The following is a 19,923-nucleotide window of genomic DNA, read 5'->3' as shown; positions in this document are numbered from 1 at the left end:
GCTTTAATACTATGTATAGGTACACACAAATACCTATGTATAGCATATCCCACAGCAGGTATTTAGCACCCGAATTTCAATTTGCAAATACTGCATTGTTGTTGTTGCCGCTGCTTTTACTGGCTTCCATCTACCCACAGAACTACGCCAGCGAAACTAAAGTTTACCGCTATTATGCGGCAATGACGTCAGCAGTAAAATCGACTGTTCTTGTGGCTGTTGCTGCTTTTGTGCGCGAAAATTCTAGAGAGTTAGTACTTTGCTAACACTTCCTGGAAGTGTTATTTGTGTACCTACACATATGTAAGCACTCGTGTGTTAGCACATATTTATTGCTAATTTTTTCCACTCTCTTCAACTAAAATGTACTTTTGTTGACTATACTACATAGTACATTACTTTGACTGGCTGCTGGAGCAAACATAATTTAGCCTGTTGCTATAACAGTTGTTCGCTAGCGAGCTTCTATATATGTTGTTGTTGTTGTTGTTGTTGTTACACTTTACTGTTTTTGTGTACATACGTAGGGATTTGCGCTGGATGTGCTGCACTCAATTAGGTAAGCATCTGCACAAGCATATAAGTTGATGTGTGTTGGTAAGGGATTTCGCCTGTTTTGGCATGTGTGTGATGCAGCTATAAATAAGTATGTGCTAATGTTAATTTACTGCCATTTACATATGTGTGTAAGAAAAAAGTTTTCATTTTAACAAACATTTTTAAATTAATTCTTAGACTAGTATGTTGGGGAAAATATGTATACAAAATATATAACTAAATTTAAATTTCTGTGTTAATAAAGGGTGTCCCAAAATTAACGCAAGTTTGGAATTAAATAGAAATAAATATAAAAAAAAGTTAAAACACTATGCCGACCATATTTTGTATGAAATTTACGAACTGCGGCCGCCAAGCTTTCATTACTTTTGAAATATTGTTCATTAATGAAGACACGTTGTTCTATCGTGTAAGGCTGCATTTTGGTATGCATAAATGGTGGCAAATTTGAATCTTGCGAACATCCTGTATTCAATTCCAATTTAACGTTAGTTTTGGGACACCCTTTATATATTATGAAAGCCCGGGAACGATTGTATCGATTTCATTATTTACTTTCCCCTATTGAAGTTTTGGTTACGCATGGGAGATGGACTTTTCATAATCTTAAACAAAACAAGAAAAAACCTTTCACAGTTGTTTATCTTACAGCAACATAACATAAAATAAATCTGAAAACGTAACTGGCCAACGATCTGCATCCATTGAAAAAACATTTTCTTAGTTCTTTCTAACTAGCTTTTGACCAGTTTGCATGGACGCTACATGATCTGGACAGTTTTATAACGTTGCTTTGGGCAATAATAATCCAAATATCGTCAAATAAAATACCTGGTTTTCCAAACTAGAACTTGATTTTGATTAATCAGCTTGTATGACAGCCATATGCTATTGTGGTCCAATATCATCGGTTTCGACAAATAAGCAGCTTCGTGGGAAGAAAACGGTATCTTCAGCATTTTAGATCAATACTTCAAAAACTGATAGACTAGTTTCCCTAACAATATCTTTACACAAGGGAATACAAATTCTCGAGAATTTTAACTATGATCAATATTTCATCATCATATTTTTAAAGAAATTAAAAAGGCTAACGATAAGCATATAGTTCTCATGCGGAAAATTTAAGAAAATTTTTGTTTTGTGATTAGATTCATTAGCATTACATAACTGCAAGTTTTAAAGATCCAGAGGAGATTATAATGTATTACGAATAATATCTCGTCTTTAGAATCGCCCACAAATTTCATATTAGAGAGCATAAATGTATTTGAAATCAGATCTTCTTCGATAAGACGTCATATCGAAAATTTTCTGCAGCCATATATTAAAAAAAATAGATTTGCCGATTTTTGTTATTCAACGTTTGGTAGAAAGTTTTTTAATTTCAATAGTAGAGCCGTCATCAAATTTGGTAACCGATGATAAGTTCTCGAATCATTCTGTGGTGAATTTGTTTATCTCAGGAGTAGAGTGTCGTTACACATGGATTACGAGAGCAGCAAAATCAAAATCGATTTAGCTGCAAATATACCACACCAGCAAGAAAATATTCCACTATGAAAGGAAATTTTCGGAAATAATGAACACTATATAATCATTATTTGTTAAGTTTAGGATATATTCGTTTATACATATTTTAAGAGTACACAGTAAATTTTTTGAAAGAAATGTCCTCCACTGTTGCAGTGACTGAGGCCTTTTCGTGATAACCTACAAAACAAATCTCTACCGGAAGCTATTGTCCGTACAATAACCTACAGGTGAAAAAGTTATCTAAAATTGACAAAATGGCGCCGTTTTAAAAAAGTTTGAGTTATACTAAAAATGTTTGGAGCTATATACAGAACAGGCCGAAAATTTGTTAGAGATCGAATCACTTTTCTCCGACTCATCACTCAAGCAAATTTGGAAAAAGTAGTTTTGAAAAAATGCGTTTAAAAATAAACAGATTGAGCCGATTGGACTGAGCCGCTACACTTTAGAAGGCTCTAACTCAAAAACTATTTGAGAAATCGATTTTAATTTCTGGTATGTTATATTTAAAGATATAAACTATGGAAATATGAAAAAAATAGACAGAGCAGCTCAAAAAATTATATATGTGTAATCTTTATTTAGCATTTTACTGCACCAAATATTTCTCTAATAACATTAAATGCTTCATAAGCTCTTTTCGCAACTGGTGCGTCTTTAAGTTCTCTATTCAACACACTTAAAATAATCAGTGAAAAGACTTTATTTATTACTATTGTCTGTTTTCTTCTGCCAAAGAGATTATTTACATCATCTGACTTCATAACGGACCCTCTACAAGCAGTGTAAAGTAATAATTTAAGTTGTGGCAGCAAATGAACAGCAGTATATTACAAATATACGCAAGTTTTAACATAAATATACGAAGTTGTAGGGAAAAGCGTTGCGTTGAAAGTTCAACCTCGGTCAAACCGACACTACTGTTTACATATATGTATATCTTATTAATTTCAGACATTATACTGCCTTTTGTTTTATTGCCTCTCGTCCCCTACTAAGAAGTCTATTGACACTTAATCTTTGAGCAAACAAACAAAAACAAAATTGTGGCATTTCTAACTGCCAGAAACAAATTTACGAGTATTTATTGTTGAGTTAACTTACTTGTAGTTAGGTCGAACTTGCTTTATTGCTTATTTTTCGGAGCCTAAAGCTGGCCGCTTTTGGGCGATTGTTGCTTTCAGACTGTTATTAACAGTTTAATATATAATATAACACATAAGTAATATATAATACAACTCATAGTAGACGATTTCCTGTCCATCGTACTTTTGCGCTATTTCACTGCTATTCGACCGTTTGCGCTTGACTTTGTTGAAAGTGATTCACTTTTCATCACCAGTAACCATTCACTTAAGTTCAATTGATCGATTTTGTTGAGATTCAGCAGCGATTCGCAGATGGAAATTCGATACATGAGCTTTCAATCTTCTTTTTGTATCTAGACTTGTTTGAATGTTGCCAAACGGTTTCTTGTGCAATGTTTAGTTCTTTAGCAATAGAAACAGTGCTTAATGTACATGACGAATTACATTATTTCGGCGATATTTTCGAAAGTTGCCCTTCGGAAACGTATTGCATCTATGACATCAAAATTCGGAATCAAAAGTGCGTGTTATTGGATTTTGCGATATTAGAAACAAGAAATAATATTCACAATTTTCTTGCACTTGACTTTATATATCATATTCTAGATTTTCACTTTTTTTGAACCTTTTCAATGTTGAGTGCGATGCCTATATAATCATCACTGTGTCATTCTAATCTCATACGAATTCACTAGTGCTTTTTCCGTAAAAGAATCGCATTATCATGTATGTAAATACTAATCCATAATTGATGCTTGAATGAGTTTCTTTCCAATACCACTTTACTCTACTTAAGTTTCCGACAACTCAATAATGATATTCGAGCACATAGTGCGTTAATAACGCTCTTGTGAGCAAGAAATAATATTTTGTGCGAACTATACAGCTTTAAGTGCCAATTGCAGCATAATTTGTATGAAAAGCAACAAAAACAAATCAGACTTTATTTGTGCTCAATTTACGCAGCGGCAAAAGTTCGTATACAAAAAGCGTTGCTTCGTCGAAATGGACTTTCCATTATTTATAAGATTGGCTTTTTAATCTGCATACAAAAGAATTTCCTTTTATTGCTTATCGACGAATGCAATTATATTCATGCCATGCATTTTTGTGTTAAAATTTAATTATTGTGGAGTATTAAAAGGTGAAGGCAAGTTGTTAAGTAATATGCAAAGAATTTTAAGTGAAAAAAAAACAATTGATTACACACATTTAACTACATTTATCACACTACATTGATAAGTAAATGTATTTATATACTGTAGGCATATTGCTACAAACATAGCAAGCATCTTGTGTGAGCCACTCATTGTTAAAAAGTTACTCATACGCAAAGTCAGCTCAGTCAAGCACATATCACAACATACAATAAGGTAACTGAGGCAAATATTTTAAATACTCTTTACATCTGAAGCATTTATTTGCAATGAAAATTTTATACTTGAGTGAGTTTAAAGCAACCTGTACACAATAAAACACACACACAAACAAATGTACTTCTAGCTGCAGCTAGCTTTAAGAATTTATGCTACTTCTTATGTATTTATTTATGTCCAGATATACTTGTACGCATATATGTAACAATAATAAATTTTGTTGTACATCAGTGTATTGGTATGTGTGCGGGAAAGCAGAAAATGTCATCGAATTATTTTATGAGAATTTTATGAACTTCAGAGTCGCCTTGGGAGACGACCACATATATTTCTTACATGTCTTTGCACGTTTATACTTTGGTCTGTACATTTGTAAAGATTTGAAGGGTGTTTCTTTACGAGATTTGGAATTTTGTAGTGAGTTAAGTTTGATATATACAGCCATCAAAGGATCTTTTATGAAGCTCCTAATCTTGATTTTCATCAGTCAGTTTATATGGCAGCTATATGCTATAGTGGTACGATCTTAAACATTTGTTCGAAGATCATAGCGTTGCCTTGGACAATAATCTGTCCCCAATTTTGTGAAAATGTTTTCACAAATAAAAAGTTTTCCTTATAAGGACGTAATTTCGATCGTACAGTTTGTATGGCAGATATATGCTAAATTGATCCGTTCTAAACTATTACTTCGGAGATTAAATCATTGAAAAAAACCCTTACTAAATTTCGCGAAAATATGTTGTCAAATAAAAAAGTTTTCCTTATAAGGACTTCATTTTGAACGGTTTATATGGCAGCCATATCCTGTTTTGGTCCGATCTCGACGCTTCCGACAAATGAGCAGCATATTAAACAGTGCAAAATTTTAGATCGATATCTCTAAAACTGACATGGCTAAATCGGCTCAGCTCGCCAAGCTGATCAATTATATATACACATAAAAGGATCTCGACAATTCCTTCTGGGTGTTGCAAACGTAACATTCCCTGTTCCGGGCACAAAAATGGACCAAGTTGGCAATTATATCATGTGATTTGACTTCTTTTTGCGACGGTGGTCAAGTAAAAACTCAGTGTAAATAAACCAGGAAAGAGGAAGCCACGGCAACCAATAAAATTCCCTATATATTATAATATATGTACATATAACTAAAAAAACAAAAACATTCAGAATTTCATTCTTTTCGTTTTTTATTTTTTTTCATTTTATGAAACAGGCACCCTATATTATGCATAATAAATTCACTCGTGCATGCAAATGGGTGAGGGCTGCCAAGGTAGCAGGAAATATGCATGGAAGATGAAGCAAAGCCAAAGAGATAAAGACAAAGCTGCGCTGCAGCCCTCAATACGTGTTCTTTATGGGGTTATGCTATGGCGCACTACAAATGCATACAATCACATTTAGTGGCAGCTGTTTCAGCTTTTGTGGCATTTTCTTCTTTTATTCAGTTGCTACACGCTCTGTCCCTCGCAGTTTCTGTACCGTTATTTGCTTATTTATTGCACCCTCGCATTCCTTTACTGTGTGGCACTCCAACTGACTGCCAACCTGATTTTGGTTTTATTTCCAACTTGAATGCCTTTTTGATTAGTCGAAAATGGTTAAAATCGCGAATTTTCTGTATTTTTGTTCGCTACTGACTTACGCACGTGCAATACTATAAGCGCATTGGGTTTGTCTAAAAACTAACTAACAGTTAAATTAATTTTTTTCTTCTTGTTTTGTATAACTTGTGACTTTAAAGTGAAAAATATATTTATGTATACTCGTATTACAATATTAACATAAAAAATATCCCAAGTTATGATTAGGAAACCTTCAAACTTTTTTTTGTCAAATATATATATTATTGAAAATATTTGTTTTTCATTACGGAGTGTTTTTGTGTACGAAAATATTATTTATTAACCCTTTCACTAAAGCCCTCAAGTATTTTTATTCTTTTTTAAATATTTTTCACCAAAAAATGAACACAAAACTGTAACATTAATCCGCTGTTACAAGTATGTTTGTCAAAACTTTCAATAAAGCATTTTACGAAGACAAAAAAATATCTTTTTATAAACTCTCTAAGGCATTTGGCGTATTTTCGTTTTTGTTGTACTTTTTTTTTACTTTTTTTATAAAAATTGTTATTCAAATTTTTTTTTCAAAATTGGTTTCAACATTTTTTTGTTAAATTTTTTTTTTGTTAGATATTTTTTTCTTTCAATATTTTTTTTTTAATTTTTTTTTATATTTTATTTTAAATTTTTTTTTTAAATTTTTTTTAAATTTTTTCTAAAACATTTTTTAAATATATTTTTCTAAATATTTTTTCAAATTTTTTTTAAATTTTCAAAATACTTTAAAAGCTATCAACGCTCTCACGGAGCTATCAACGCTCTCACATACATATGTACGCACCATTCTCATAACAGTCAATTTTACGTACTATAATAATACGTATACACTACATTAGAGTCTCACTTTTTCTCATACATATGTATCTATCTCCGGCTTCTTTTTTAATACAAATGGGCAACATTCTCCCAAAAAAACTGTTGGATTGTGCTTAATAAGGTTGTTTTTTAACCAGTTTAGTAGAATTATCAACACACTTTAGACGAATTTTTCGAAAAAGTGGAAGGAAATGAGTATAAAATAAATGTATATGTATGTATCATAAATATCCTAAACATGTTGGTTTGGCGTACATTAATATTCAGTATAAAAAACATATAAACATAAACATATTAAAATATATTAATAAAATTCGAAATTATAATTTTACTCTATAAAAATTTTAATTTTTGCGTTATATAAAAATAAAAATTCAAATATTTGCAGTAAAATATGTACATATACACTAGGGGGGAGCGAAAAAAAAACTTTTTGTTTTTTGCTTAGCCTGCGGGTAACATATGTAGATTATAAAAGAAGAAAAATTTTAGACAAAAAAAATATTTTTAACATCTGCGGCGGACTCAAAAATTTACTTGAAAACTGAGATACATGTTAAAAGAAATTTTTTGTGTCCAAAAATTTTCTTTTTTTATAATCTACATATTTTACCCGCAGGCTTAGCAAAAAACAAAATAAAATTTTTCGCTCTACCCTAATATACACATTAATCAATGTAAGCCCCTGTGCACACACTTTTCCAGCAAAACATTTTTTAACTATGAGTTAATTTCTGCGAATTTTTCCGCCGACACGTGCGGTTGAGCTTTTCCCCACGACCTTGCAACTATAGTTACTCATACGCCATGGTCATATACCAAAATTGCACTATTATTAGTATTGTTGCAGCAGTTTTTAGCAAAAGGCTGTGATTGAATTTAATACCATTTTGTATTTAAAATTCAATTCAATTTCACTTTGCTTGTTAAAAGAATTTTTAATATTTTTGATATTATTATGTTTTTAGGACCACAGACTGGCTTACACATATATGCGTTAATATTACCATGAGAGATTGTCTAGTGTATGTACATCTAGTTATATACATAGTAAAAATAAATCCGCTACTTTTCCAATAGGTGGCTATAGTAATATGTATCTCGCATTCGATTGGGTTACGCTATATTGCGTTATAAAGCTATGATTTTCTACTAAAAAACTTGGCAGACAGTTTTTTGATTGCTTCGCTCACGCGGCTGAAAATCGGATTACCGTTTATGGTTCTGATACGCTAAGAAACAATAATGCACAATTATGGTTGCGACGATTTCATTCCGGTAGTTTTAATGTCATATATGTACCACGCTCTGGAAGGTCGAAAATATTTATAAAATAATGGAGCCGTCATATAGGCACTCTTTCGATTGACCAGGAGCTAAACATTGCTCAAAAATTATTTGAAATCATTTGAATAAGGCCAAATACGAAAAATCACACGCGAACACACACATAGACAGTGACTCGCTAAAAGCGCTAGTAGCTTGGTTGAGAGGTCTTTATTCCTCCACCTTATAGTTTGACCCTTGGTTACTACTCGTTCCTGTTTATTGCAGCTTAAGAGAACCTCGATTGCACCAGTTTTCAGTCATTAGGGACGGGGTTGTTATGAGAGTAGCATTATGAGCTTACCTTGCGAATGCCATCATTTTATCGAATAAAACGAGGCACTAAATCGGAACATTCCAACTATGCTAAATAAAATTTTCAATTTGATGCGAAAATAATAGATTTCTTTAAAATTTTGATTCAAAGATTTCGTAGTAAAGTATCCCACATTCCCAACAAAAGCAGCAGAAATCGCAAAGTTTTTACAAAAATCTTGTTAATTTTGCATTTAACTAAGTCCGTCATATAATATATATTATATTTATTTTTTATATAAAGTATATAACGACCAACTGCTATTGCTTTACTGCCTCACTAACCCCCTATATACAGATAACGGTCAAAGTTAATTAAATTGTGCTCAATTCATAATCCTTTCTAATTCGCGTGAGCTCCACGACGTATACGTAACAATAGTAGCATTGTAATAAGATTACTTAGGCATTTATACAGAAATGCATTTGTTGTTATGCTTCAACTAATTAATACAATTTTTATTTTATTTTTTCACTTTTACTTGCAGTTTTGTGCAGCATAAAAGTCCGATTACGGAACGATTCAACGACGCAATAAGAAAAGAGAGAAAGAGACAAACATTTACAATCACAAGCAGTGATTAACGCGATTAATCAAGTTATATAACCGAAAAATAAAAGATATATTAAATAAAAACCGTTTGTAATCCACACCAAGCATTTTAATCAGTAACAACGCCTCCATATAAACACATACCCATCCGTCACCACACCATCACATTGGATTACGCGCAGCTTTACTTTCGTCCAGAGCCAACTAGTGGCCCCATACCGCAGCAGTATCAACAGTACCAGAAGTACCAACAGTATCAGAAGTATCAGCATCAACCGTACCAGCAGAAGTATTCACAGTATCAGCAGTTGCCACAGCATTACAACTACTACAACTACAACTACAATCATAATTATAATATCACCAGTTCACGTTCCACACCGACCCATTCGCCCGCCCCCTCATATACACATCTTCATCAACACTCACATCATCAGCAACATCATCTACAACAACAACAACTACTTATACAACAACATCAATTACAACAGCAGCAACTACAACTACAAAAACAGCAGCAACAACAGCTGCAACAGCAGCAGCTGCAGCAACAACAATCGCTGTCAAAACAGCAGGCACAACAGGCGTGTAATTATTATACGGCGCCGCCGCCACCAACAACTAACACCAGCTCGAATCACCACACACCGAGTCATCACAGTTCGACTTATAGCGCATACGGATCGTACGGTTCGTACGGCGGCGGTACATACGGCGGCGCTTATCTCGGCACGAGCGGCAGCGATAGCGGCGTAGGCGGTCTCACACCCATCGGCCGCAACTATCGTTGGTATCACTCGAGTGGCAGCGGCGGTAGTGGCAGCATCAGCGGTAGTATTGGCAGTAATTACCTTACCGCCGGCTCACTTGGTGCCACATACGGACGCACGTCGCCAGCGGCACTTGCACACGCGCGCCCCTTGCTCGCCTTCACATCGACAGCGGCAAGCAGCAGGGCTGGTGGTTGTGGTGCCAGCAGCAGCGCATACGGTTTGGGACTTGGTCTGGGGTTGGGCCTTGATCTCGATACCAGTGATTACGAATACGAACGCGCGTCGCTACACTCTGGCGCTTACGCTTACAAATCGTCGTCATCGCGACGTGGCAGCAGTCTTGCTGCCGATTATCTATTGGACGTTGCAGCACGTTGCAGCGTACCATCGCCGGCACTTGAAGCCGAGCCGGATACTGATCTTGAACTTGATCTTGATCTCGATCTCGACGTGGGCGTCGGCGTCGGTGTTGACGTTAACGACGTTGACCACATTGGTCACGACATTGGCTTGGGCCTTAACGTCGAGGATCTTGAAGATCTTGATATCCCGGTACCAGAACCGGAACCAGAGACTGACGTACACGACGAACTTGTGCGCGCACTCGAACTTGAATTCGATTGGGGTCTTGACTACAACACCACCACCACCACTACCACCCATCTCAATCTCGACTTCGACAGCAGCACCGATCTCGTCGGACTCGACGACATCGATATTGACGAAGAAGAAGAGCCGATACTATCGCCTGTGCTCAATAGGTCATTGCGTCCATTCACCTATCCGGCGCTTACGATCACAGCACCAGAGAATAGTATCGCAAGCGAATCACCAATACCAGTGGCGACACCGCCACCGACACCGACGGATTTTCTATATCCGCAGTTGTCCGTACACAGCAACAAGACGTCACCTCAACAGCAACAGCCACAACTACAGCAGCAGCAGCAGCAACAACAACAGCAGCCACAACAACAATACCAGCGCCAAGCACAACACTACCACCACCAACAACGTACAACGACGACGCGTTTACCGCAACACGACGACAGCTGCGAGGAGTTCAATAACATTACCGACGATCCGACGTCCTGCGTCGGCCAAAAAAGAATGATGGTTAGCCGTTTGTGGAATAGTTGTTTCCCCAAATTTACGCCGGAGCACGTGCACCGGCACAATTTCTATCTGTGTCAGGTAAGTCTACAATGAGTCAACTCTCTGTGATCACCATGAACTGCTATTAACCCTCCATCCATGTCTGTAAACCTCACTCTTAGTGGCAACGGAACACCCAAGTGCGCATCGTCTATCTTTTTTACCGCTGGCTAACGGCAATCACCTGCCTCGCTGCACTCGTTTGCTCACTACTCGACATCGGACGCTCCGAAGAGCACTTCGAGAATCATTATGCAAAATGGTGGATCTACTTGACACATTGGGGTCTGCTCTTCTGTACGGTGCAGGCTTGGCTGGCGGCGTGGATTGTAACGCAGGGCATGATGGTAGAGCGTGAGGATTTCGAGGTTGTGCGTCAGGTGCGCAAAAGCCGCCTGCATCATATCTACTGGGTGCTTTACACATGTGCCACCGTGTATTCGTTCATAATAACGATGTGCTATTGGTTGTTGGTGCACGATCCAGGTATGCATCTCAAAGCATTTAGGAATTTTATTTTTAGCTCTTCGTTTTATTTGCAGAAATCCACAAAATAGACGCTTTAAATATAATGGTGCATGTGTTCAATTCGGTGATTATGCTCATCGATTTAGCTATTGTCGGACATCCGATTAAATTGAGTCATGTCTACTTCACGACCGGCATCGGCTTGGCTTATGGCATATTTACGGGTATATACTTCATAGCTGGTGGCACAGATAGGTGAGTACTGATATTTTCTAATTCAAAACTTTCACCTACATATGTATATTATGAGAACACAATTTTATTTATGTGAGCATGTACACGATCTAATTGAGATATATTTACATTAATTTAATTTTGATTTTTCTTCTCAGTTTTACTTAACAATTTTTCATTTTTTCACACATTCATCACATGTCAAATTATGATGAGCTTCAAAGGCACTGCCTATAAAATACTTGATAATATACCTATAATGCCACTATTACCTAAAATTTCTTTACGTTCTAGGATAAAGAGCTGAGTTTCTTGAGCCCCTATATATAGAACATTTCTTGTTGTTACTCTGATTTGGTCATGCGAAAAAATTTTATATGAGATATTACTATATCAATAACCTGATTTTCGAAAACATTGACAAACAAAGCTACTAAAACTGTAGAACTATGGTGAAGTAATCGTAAGCGAACATCTATTTCGATCCATATTCTTCACATGCCAAGCCTTCGAGCATATTTCTGCCAAAAAATATTTTACAAAACTCTTTAACCATTCGGTGTCGTCTTGAAAGTTGTAGGCTCTTCTACTAATAGGATAACACTGAAGGCAAACCAGAAATGTGGGGAAAAGATCCAACAAGTAAAGATGTAACGTACAGTTATACTAGATATGGTGAGATCAGCACAGAAAATCATCTATTGTCAAATACTCAGGGGCAAACTTCCGTGGGACCGTTTATCTTTCATAGTTTTATTCAACTGTGTAATGCTAGTCTTTAACTTCATGCTGCCATTATTCTTGGATCACTGTTTTTCGCTACTTGTTGAAAGTATCTAATAGACAATGTCACAAAAGCCAAGAAAATAGAAAGCAAAATGAAAAATCCAAAATTATTATTTAGTTAAATGTGTTAGTTCCACAAGTCTATCTAACTAAAATTAAGGGATCCTTCAAATTTTTTCGACAGATCAAGGATAGCTGGTGCAACCAGTTTCAGTCAAGAAATTTTTGTAGCTTAGTCTCGATCAGCTTGTCGCTACAGATATGCCCTATAAATTATAACTTTCTGATCAATTCTGCTGAGTCGTCAGATATGAAGCAGTATTCCTTCTATATATATCGTCGTTATTGATAAGAGAAAAAGCTTTGTTGTCCATTTTTTGTTACTCATGGTTCCGTCAGAACTCATCATTTCGGTTGCTTATTTATATTACATCTCAACTTGCTGCATTTTATGGATGTCTCTTTCTGTCTCCGCCCAGCAGTTTGGAGAAAATATTATATCCAATTTCAGTATATACCATCTGATCAAATTTGACTCGGACTTGCGATTTTTACGTATTTAAATATAAATCTTTGTTATCGTCCTCAAACTGGATTCCTTTTGAGCCAGAAAAGTCACACGGAGAGAATACGGTGACCTTCACTGAATACTTTGTGTCACTCAAAAACTTGTGTTCGTAATCAAATAAACTCCCGAAAACACTTCTGTATTATATTTAACGATTTCGTAGCTGTCATTTCATTTGAAATACAAAACCCAAACCAAACTGGTTCATCACTTTTTTGCATGGTAAAAATCGCCTTGAAACCTTTTCTGGCGTAAATAAACAGATTCCAAACACATACTAAATAATATTTGGAGATCAAACATCACCGAATACAAAACAAGGTTGTATCAAAAAATTAAAAACAAAATTTTATCTATACGGTTTGTGCGCAGTTTAAATGAATCAGTCCGAGCCAAATTTGATCAGATGGTATGTTATGTCTACAAAATAGTTTTCGTAAAGGATAGTTTACGCTGTAAATATTTTGTTATTTTGTATTACAATTTGAGTTTTAATTCACTACAATCATACATACTTGTATGGTAAATTTTAAAACAGTTATTAGATTCTGAATTTTTTAAATATATGTGTATATGTATGTGTGCTTTATTTTATATTTTCTTGATTTGTGCAATAAAGTCATTTTTAACTGTACTTGTAGTACACAAAATACACGTTTTGCATTTAATTATATTAGATTTATAAATATTTATTTTAGCTAAAATTATACATATGTATTGCTCAAAATTAAAAAACCAAAAATTAATTTTAAAAGTACAAAATATCGTAAAATACACATGGCAACCCTGCACATCACTTTTTGGTTTGGTTTCCACATCACTATTAAGTTTCCTGCACACATTTACACCTTAATACCGTCGTTCGCTATATGCGACATCACCGATAAATAAATAATGGACGCTGCTTTTCTCACAAACGCCACAACTTTTTGTTCACAGAAAGAACAACGTCTACATTTACCCGATGCTAGACTGGACCAAACCGGGTAAGGCCATTATTGTCACCGTGTGTGCCATAATATTCGTCTTTGTGGTGCATTTCTGCTGCTATATGCTCTACCGCACGCGCGTCTGGCTCTTCACCAAGCTTTGCATACGCGGCGCGCACAACCGCGACGGTGACATGGGCGAGGGGCTGCACGACGAGTCCACGGCGCGTCTAGGCGGCGGCACTTCGCAGGAATACTCGCATCAGCAGCAATATCCGATATTGCATTCCGAGCAGCCGCGCAGCGCGCATCACCATCATCAGCACGGACATCTGCAGCAACAACAACAGCAACAATATCAGCAGCAACAGCAGCAGTTTCAGCATCAGCCGAGCGGAAATGTTCAAACGGTAGACATGGGAAGCGGCGGGGTAGGTGGCGGTGGCGGTACACAACATACCACACCGCCTTACTATCCGCAGTACTCTGGCTACCAGCAGCAGCCCGTTGTGGCCGGCGTGAATGTCGGTGTGCTCAGCGCTGGCGGTTACTACCAGCCGGAAAACAATAATCAAAATAAACATCAGCAACAACAACAGCAGCACAAACAACAGCAGCAGTCACAGCAGCAACAGGCACAACAGCAGTCGCAACAGCAGCAGCAGCAGCAACAACAACAACCTCAGCAACAAAAGCACTCCTCACCCGGAGCTGGCAGTGCATCCGGCTTAAGTCGCACCGTCGCCCACTTGGATGCGGCACAGCGTGAGCAATTCCTGAATCCAAACAAGATTGTGGAATACAAGATGTAAAGGCGTTGTACCCGGCACCGATATACGTTCCACTTGTCCATGAAATTCTTGGAGAAACACTGTGCGCAATGTCAGGCGGCGAAGCGACGCGCCGAAGCCGAGGCCGAAGCGGAAGCGCATGCCAAGGCGGAAGCACAAGCGGCCATCGAAGCGGCGGAAAAGGCAGCAGCCGCAGCGCTCGAAGCAGCCGCCAAAGTCAAATCGGAATGCGCGAAATGCTGTTAAGCGCGTCGCTGCCAATGCCAGCTCCTAGACATTGGCTACACAAGCGGCCGGCCAGTATTGATTTGTTAGCGTCACAGTGTGCCTGCATTTTTGTAACTATGTGTGTGCGTGTGTGTATTGTTGTTGTATGCGCACATTGTTGTTGGTATTAGTTTCAATTTTACTACTAGACAGTGTTCAGTGGCTCCGTTGTTATGGTGTCGGGTATTGGCGTTTGCATTTGAGGTTAACGAAACGGGCGTATGTGCGAGCGCTAGGATGGACTAAAGGACAAAGAAAGAGAGAAAAACAAAGAAAACTGGAAAATTTTATATGAATACAAATGCGGTATGGGGCCTATGGTGGGGTTGAATAATTTTTATAATCAAATAAATGTACAAGTTAGTGTTAATGTAGAATGCCGAGAAGTGTGGTTAAGGAGAGCAGATGTTTAGTGACTTGTTTGCCGATTCATATGTGTTCCTTTAAAAGCCGAGCTCGTCATTATTTTTTTTTACAAATAGTTATTTATGTATATAAATTAGTTTGTTTGGAAAAGAGAGAGAAAATGGTAACGGTAGATTATTACAAGCGAGAACCATAGCGAAGCTTATGAAAAATGAGGTGCTCAAGAGTTATAACAGAAGTGTTCAACAAAAGATTAGTTAAAAAATGCTTGTATTTTTAAAACAATTTTTTTTTTAAATTAAATTGTTTTTATTTATTTAAGTAAATATAAAAAAAAAATTAATTTGTTAATTAGCGCGCGCAAACACATATCAGAGTTGCTGAAAGCATTTTTTAAGCTACCATTTTCTTGCTCATTTAGATAGTTTAAAATTATGATTAGCGTGACAGTATTTTCTTAAATATTTTGAGGTTATGATTTTTTTGTTACTTTTAACGTAACAGTATTTTATTTAATATTATGAGGTTAGCACTACTTAGTTATTAGGAAAATTAAAGTGAGCTGTCAATTACGCCGAAATTTTGACATATTTTATTTTACTTTCTATATTAATTTTGATTTTTAATGTTAATTTGTAAAATTTTCTTTGCTAAGAAGGTAAAAGTATGCGCAAAATGCATTTTAGTTTTAAATTGTTTGATCAAAAATTTTTAAAACAACTATTTCGTGGTCCTTTTTTATTTAATTTTTTATTTTTTTCTTTTTTCTTTCAATATTTTTATTTTTTTATTTTTATTTTTTTTTTTAATATATTTTAAATACGTAGTATATAAAAAATTTAATTCTAAATATGCTTAAAATCGATTCAATGATAAAGCTAAATGTAACAATTGCCTTATTCTAATTGATTTAAAAAATTATTATGATGTAATGAGGGTTAAACAATTTTTTTCTTTATATTCTACGCATTGAGAACAATAATTCGTGCATAAAATGCAAAAACTAAATTAAAAAAGAAATAATATTTTATTCAATATTTAAATTTTATAACTAATAACTTATTTTATTAAATATAATATTTTTATATTGTACAAAAGTACACACATATATTTAATATTATTTAAAAATATTACTGCATTATGCATATGGTTTTAAGATATTTAAATGAAAATCATCAGAAAACAACGATTTTTTACAATCAATAAAAATAATGTACAGTTACGAAATTTAATGTACTTTAATAATTACTGATTAATTTTAAAGAATATTGGTTTTCCTTGATCCATAAACATTAGGTGAGCAAGATTTTTTTGCTTAATATTATTTGAAATGAAGACAGGTAATGAACGAAGGGCTAAAAGACAAAATAGCGGCTTCCCATAAAAAAGTATTTTTTTCCAAAGCTTCAAAGTGGTATAAAAAATTGTATAATGTAATTTTTTATTTTTTAAAACCGATGTTGCGATTAAAATTTAAATTTTCATTTTTTAACCATAATGTTTGGATTAAAAGTCAAAAATTTTCGAAAACGTTTGGGATTAAAAATTTAAAAGTAAATTTTTTAAATTGAATGTTCGTTTTCAAACAATTTATTATTTTAATTCTCAATTATATGCTTAGGATGAGATTTTTATTTTTTTTTTTATATTCTGGTAACTTGACTTATGCCAATTTTGCATACAAACACATACATAAATACTTGTTTTAAATTAATCGTTTAATTAAACCAATTTTTTTATTGAAATAAAAATATTTGAGAGCAAATCGTTGATATTTTTTAGTTGTAAGCATTTTCCTCTTTTTCTTCTTATTCATTTTAATTTTATTTTTTAATAATTATTACAGCCGAAGAAAACATTTTGCATTAATTTTTTCTGCAAGAAAGTAAATTGTATTGTTGTTGTAGGTATTTTAATTCAATAATTATATATTTCCCATTTAATATAAACCACAATTATTTGCTTTTTTATAAATTTTGGCTAATTAGTACAACAGTAATAAAATTACATTTTTAGTATTTGAAAAAAAAACTCAAAATAATATAATTTTTCAAAATAGTATAATTAAAATTAATATACATTTTAATTTTTTACGAGTATTAATTGTGAATTTTTATCAAAAACTTTTTTATTTTTTTTTATTTGCAAGATACTACAACAGTTATATGTTATTATTTAAAATAATTTTTCCAGAAGGTATGATATTATATAATAATACACATAATTTTATATAATAATAATATTATTTTATGAGTTTTATGAGAAGAGCATAAAATATTTTTCTATATTCTTTTTATATTGCTTTCTTCATATTAACTTTTGCAAAAGCTAATACAATTTAAATTTTTAATGAAAATTAAAACTTTTGTATTGTTGTATAAGCATAAATAAATATATTTTGATCAAAACGTAGTAAAATTTAATTGTTTAGATTTATATATTTTTAAAATATTTATTTATTTGCAAATAAAATATTTTTTACACAGTTTGTTCATAAAAACATAATACGACAGCTTCATTTTATTATTTATAATACTTTTTTCATAAGTTGTATGTAGAGTTATATAAAATAAATTAATATTAGTAATATTTGAAGTGTTTTAGTTAATAACTTTTTTTAAAAATGTTATAGTTTAGTCTCTATACAATTTTTAATGTATAAAAACTATGTTTTAAAAAAAAATTAGAAATTAATGCAAAAAAATTTTTTTTTCAATTATTTCTTATTTTTTTATAAATTTTTTATATTTATTTTGATAAAGCTTACTAATTTTATTAAATTTTAATTACAACTTAAAATATGTAAGTATAAATATTTGTATTTTAAAGACATTTTAACAAAAAACATATTACTTTAACTATTTTAAAGTTAATTTGATGATAATTTATTAAAATATATTTTTTTACATTTAAATATTTTTTGTTATTTTATTATTTATGTTTTATATTTACTTATTTGCATATTTTCCAAGCGAGAAAAATTTATTGTCAATTCTAATATTTTCGTTATCTGCGAGTCAATACACATGTATTAATATATAATACTATACACATGCATATGTATTTGTGTCATGATTGTTGTGCATAGCGGGTAGTTGGTATATCGGTGCAGGAACCATATATACATATATATATAGAAAGTGAAAACAATAAAAAATATGTACTAAGTATATATATGCAACTAGTGTGAGTAGTAAGCAAAACGTAGTTGAAACGTAGAAAGGCCTTTAATATTCAAAAGATGTAAATTTGTTAGCGCTTGTATGTATTTATTTAGGAATAGTTGGAACGCCAGAATTACAATAAACAAAACAAACAAACAAATACTAAACTAATTAATAAATGGTGTCTACAAGACACGCAAAATATGAAATTAAAATAAATATGCAAATTTAAAATGAAAAAAATGGAAATAAAATAAACACATAAACTTGTGTGAATTTAAAACAATGGAAATTAAAATACACACACATATATGTGAGTGCATGTACATAAATTCATGGAAAGCTGAAAAGCCGATTTATTTTTTACTTGGCTTATAGAAGATCATACTTGCAGAACACACACAAAAAAGGTGTTAAAATACTGACTAAACCGAAAAAATAAACATCAATTACTATTATACATACTTACATATATTATATAATATTATATAAAGTAAATGGAAAAAAAATTAATAAAAAATTGGTAAAACTTAATGCTTAGCATGTAAATGGCAATGTCATAACAATAAAAAACAATACAACATGTAATCAAAAGCAAGAAAAAAATTACTAAATTTAATTTAGCATTACACTGTAATATTAAAAACAAAAACTATATATTGTATTGTTAAAAAAGCAAGCTCAAAAATGTTAAAAAAAATACTTGAAATTTGTTAGCAATGTGGTAGTGATTAGTTGTAAGACATTACAAACACAAAAGCAGAAAAAGAAATAAAAAGAACAGAAAAATAAAATAAAATAATTATGTTAAAAATATATATACAATATAAATGCAGTAATATATTATATATTATATTTACATTGCATAAAAGAGTGTTTTCAAAGAAAATTAAAGAAATGGAAAAAATATTTTCGGAAACCTCTTCAAACGTTGAAACGAGTTGTGCGTAAGTTAAATAGTAAAAAAAAAACAGTAAAAAATTTAACATAAGTACAGTAAAGACTCACAAAACAAAAACCAAGCATTCCAAAAACAAGCACCAAACCAACCAAATATTATCATTTGCAAAAACAACTAGTAAAATAGCAAGGAAAATTTATAACCAAATTATTTTTAAGTACAGCTAAAGAAAGTAAAACCATAGAGTACAGTATGCAAGAAAAAATTAAACACAAAAGCTACATACTTGCATATATAATATGAAGCATACATACCTACTACA

At 33.2% G+C, this 19,923-nt stretch overlaps 1 protein-coding gene across 1 annotated transcript; it reads left to right on the top strand.

The window, feature by feature from the left end:
- Nucleotides 1–9,312: 9,312 nt before the first annotated feature.
- hbt (headbutt) lies at nt 9,313–16,200 on the top strand (the record flags this gene model as incomplete). The annotated part of the gene is made up of 4 exons (XM_036359930.2): nt 9,313–11,166; nt 11,250–11,613; nt 11,670–11,850; nt 14,123–16,200. Coding segments are annotated over 4 exons (3,201 nt in total), but the record flags the coding sequence as incomplete, so codon positions are not given.
- Between the last annotated feature and the right edge of the window lie 3,723 nt (nt 16,201–19,923).

The sequence above is a fragment of the Bactrocera oleae genome, chromosome 3 (genome assembly GCF_042242935.1).
Source record: "Bactrocera oleae isolate idBacOlea1 chromosome 3, idBacOlea1, whole genome shotgun sequence".
NCBI classification, from domain to species: domain Eukaryota; kingdom Metazoa; phylum Arthropoda; class Insecta; order Diptera; family Tephritidae; genus Bactrocera; species Bactrocera oleae.
This window is presented reverse-complemented; position numbering and strand designations above follow the sequence as displayed.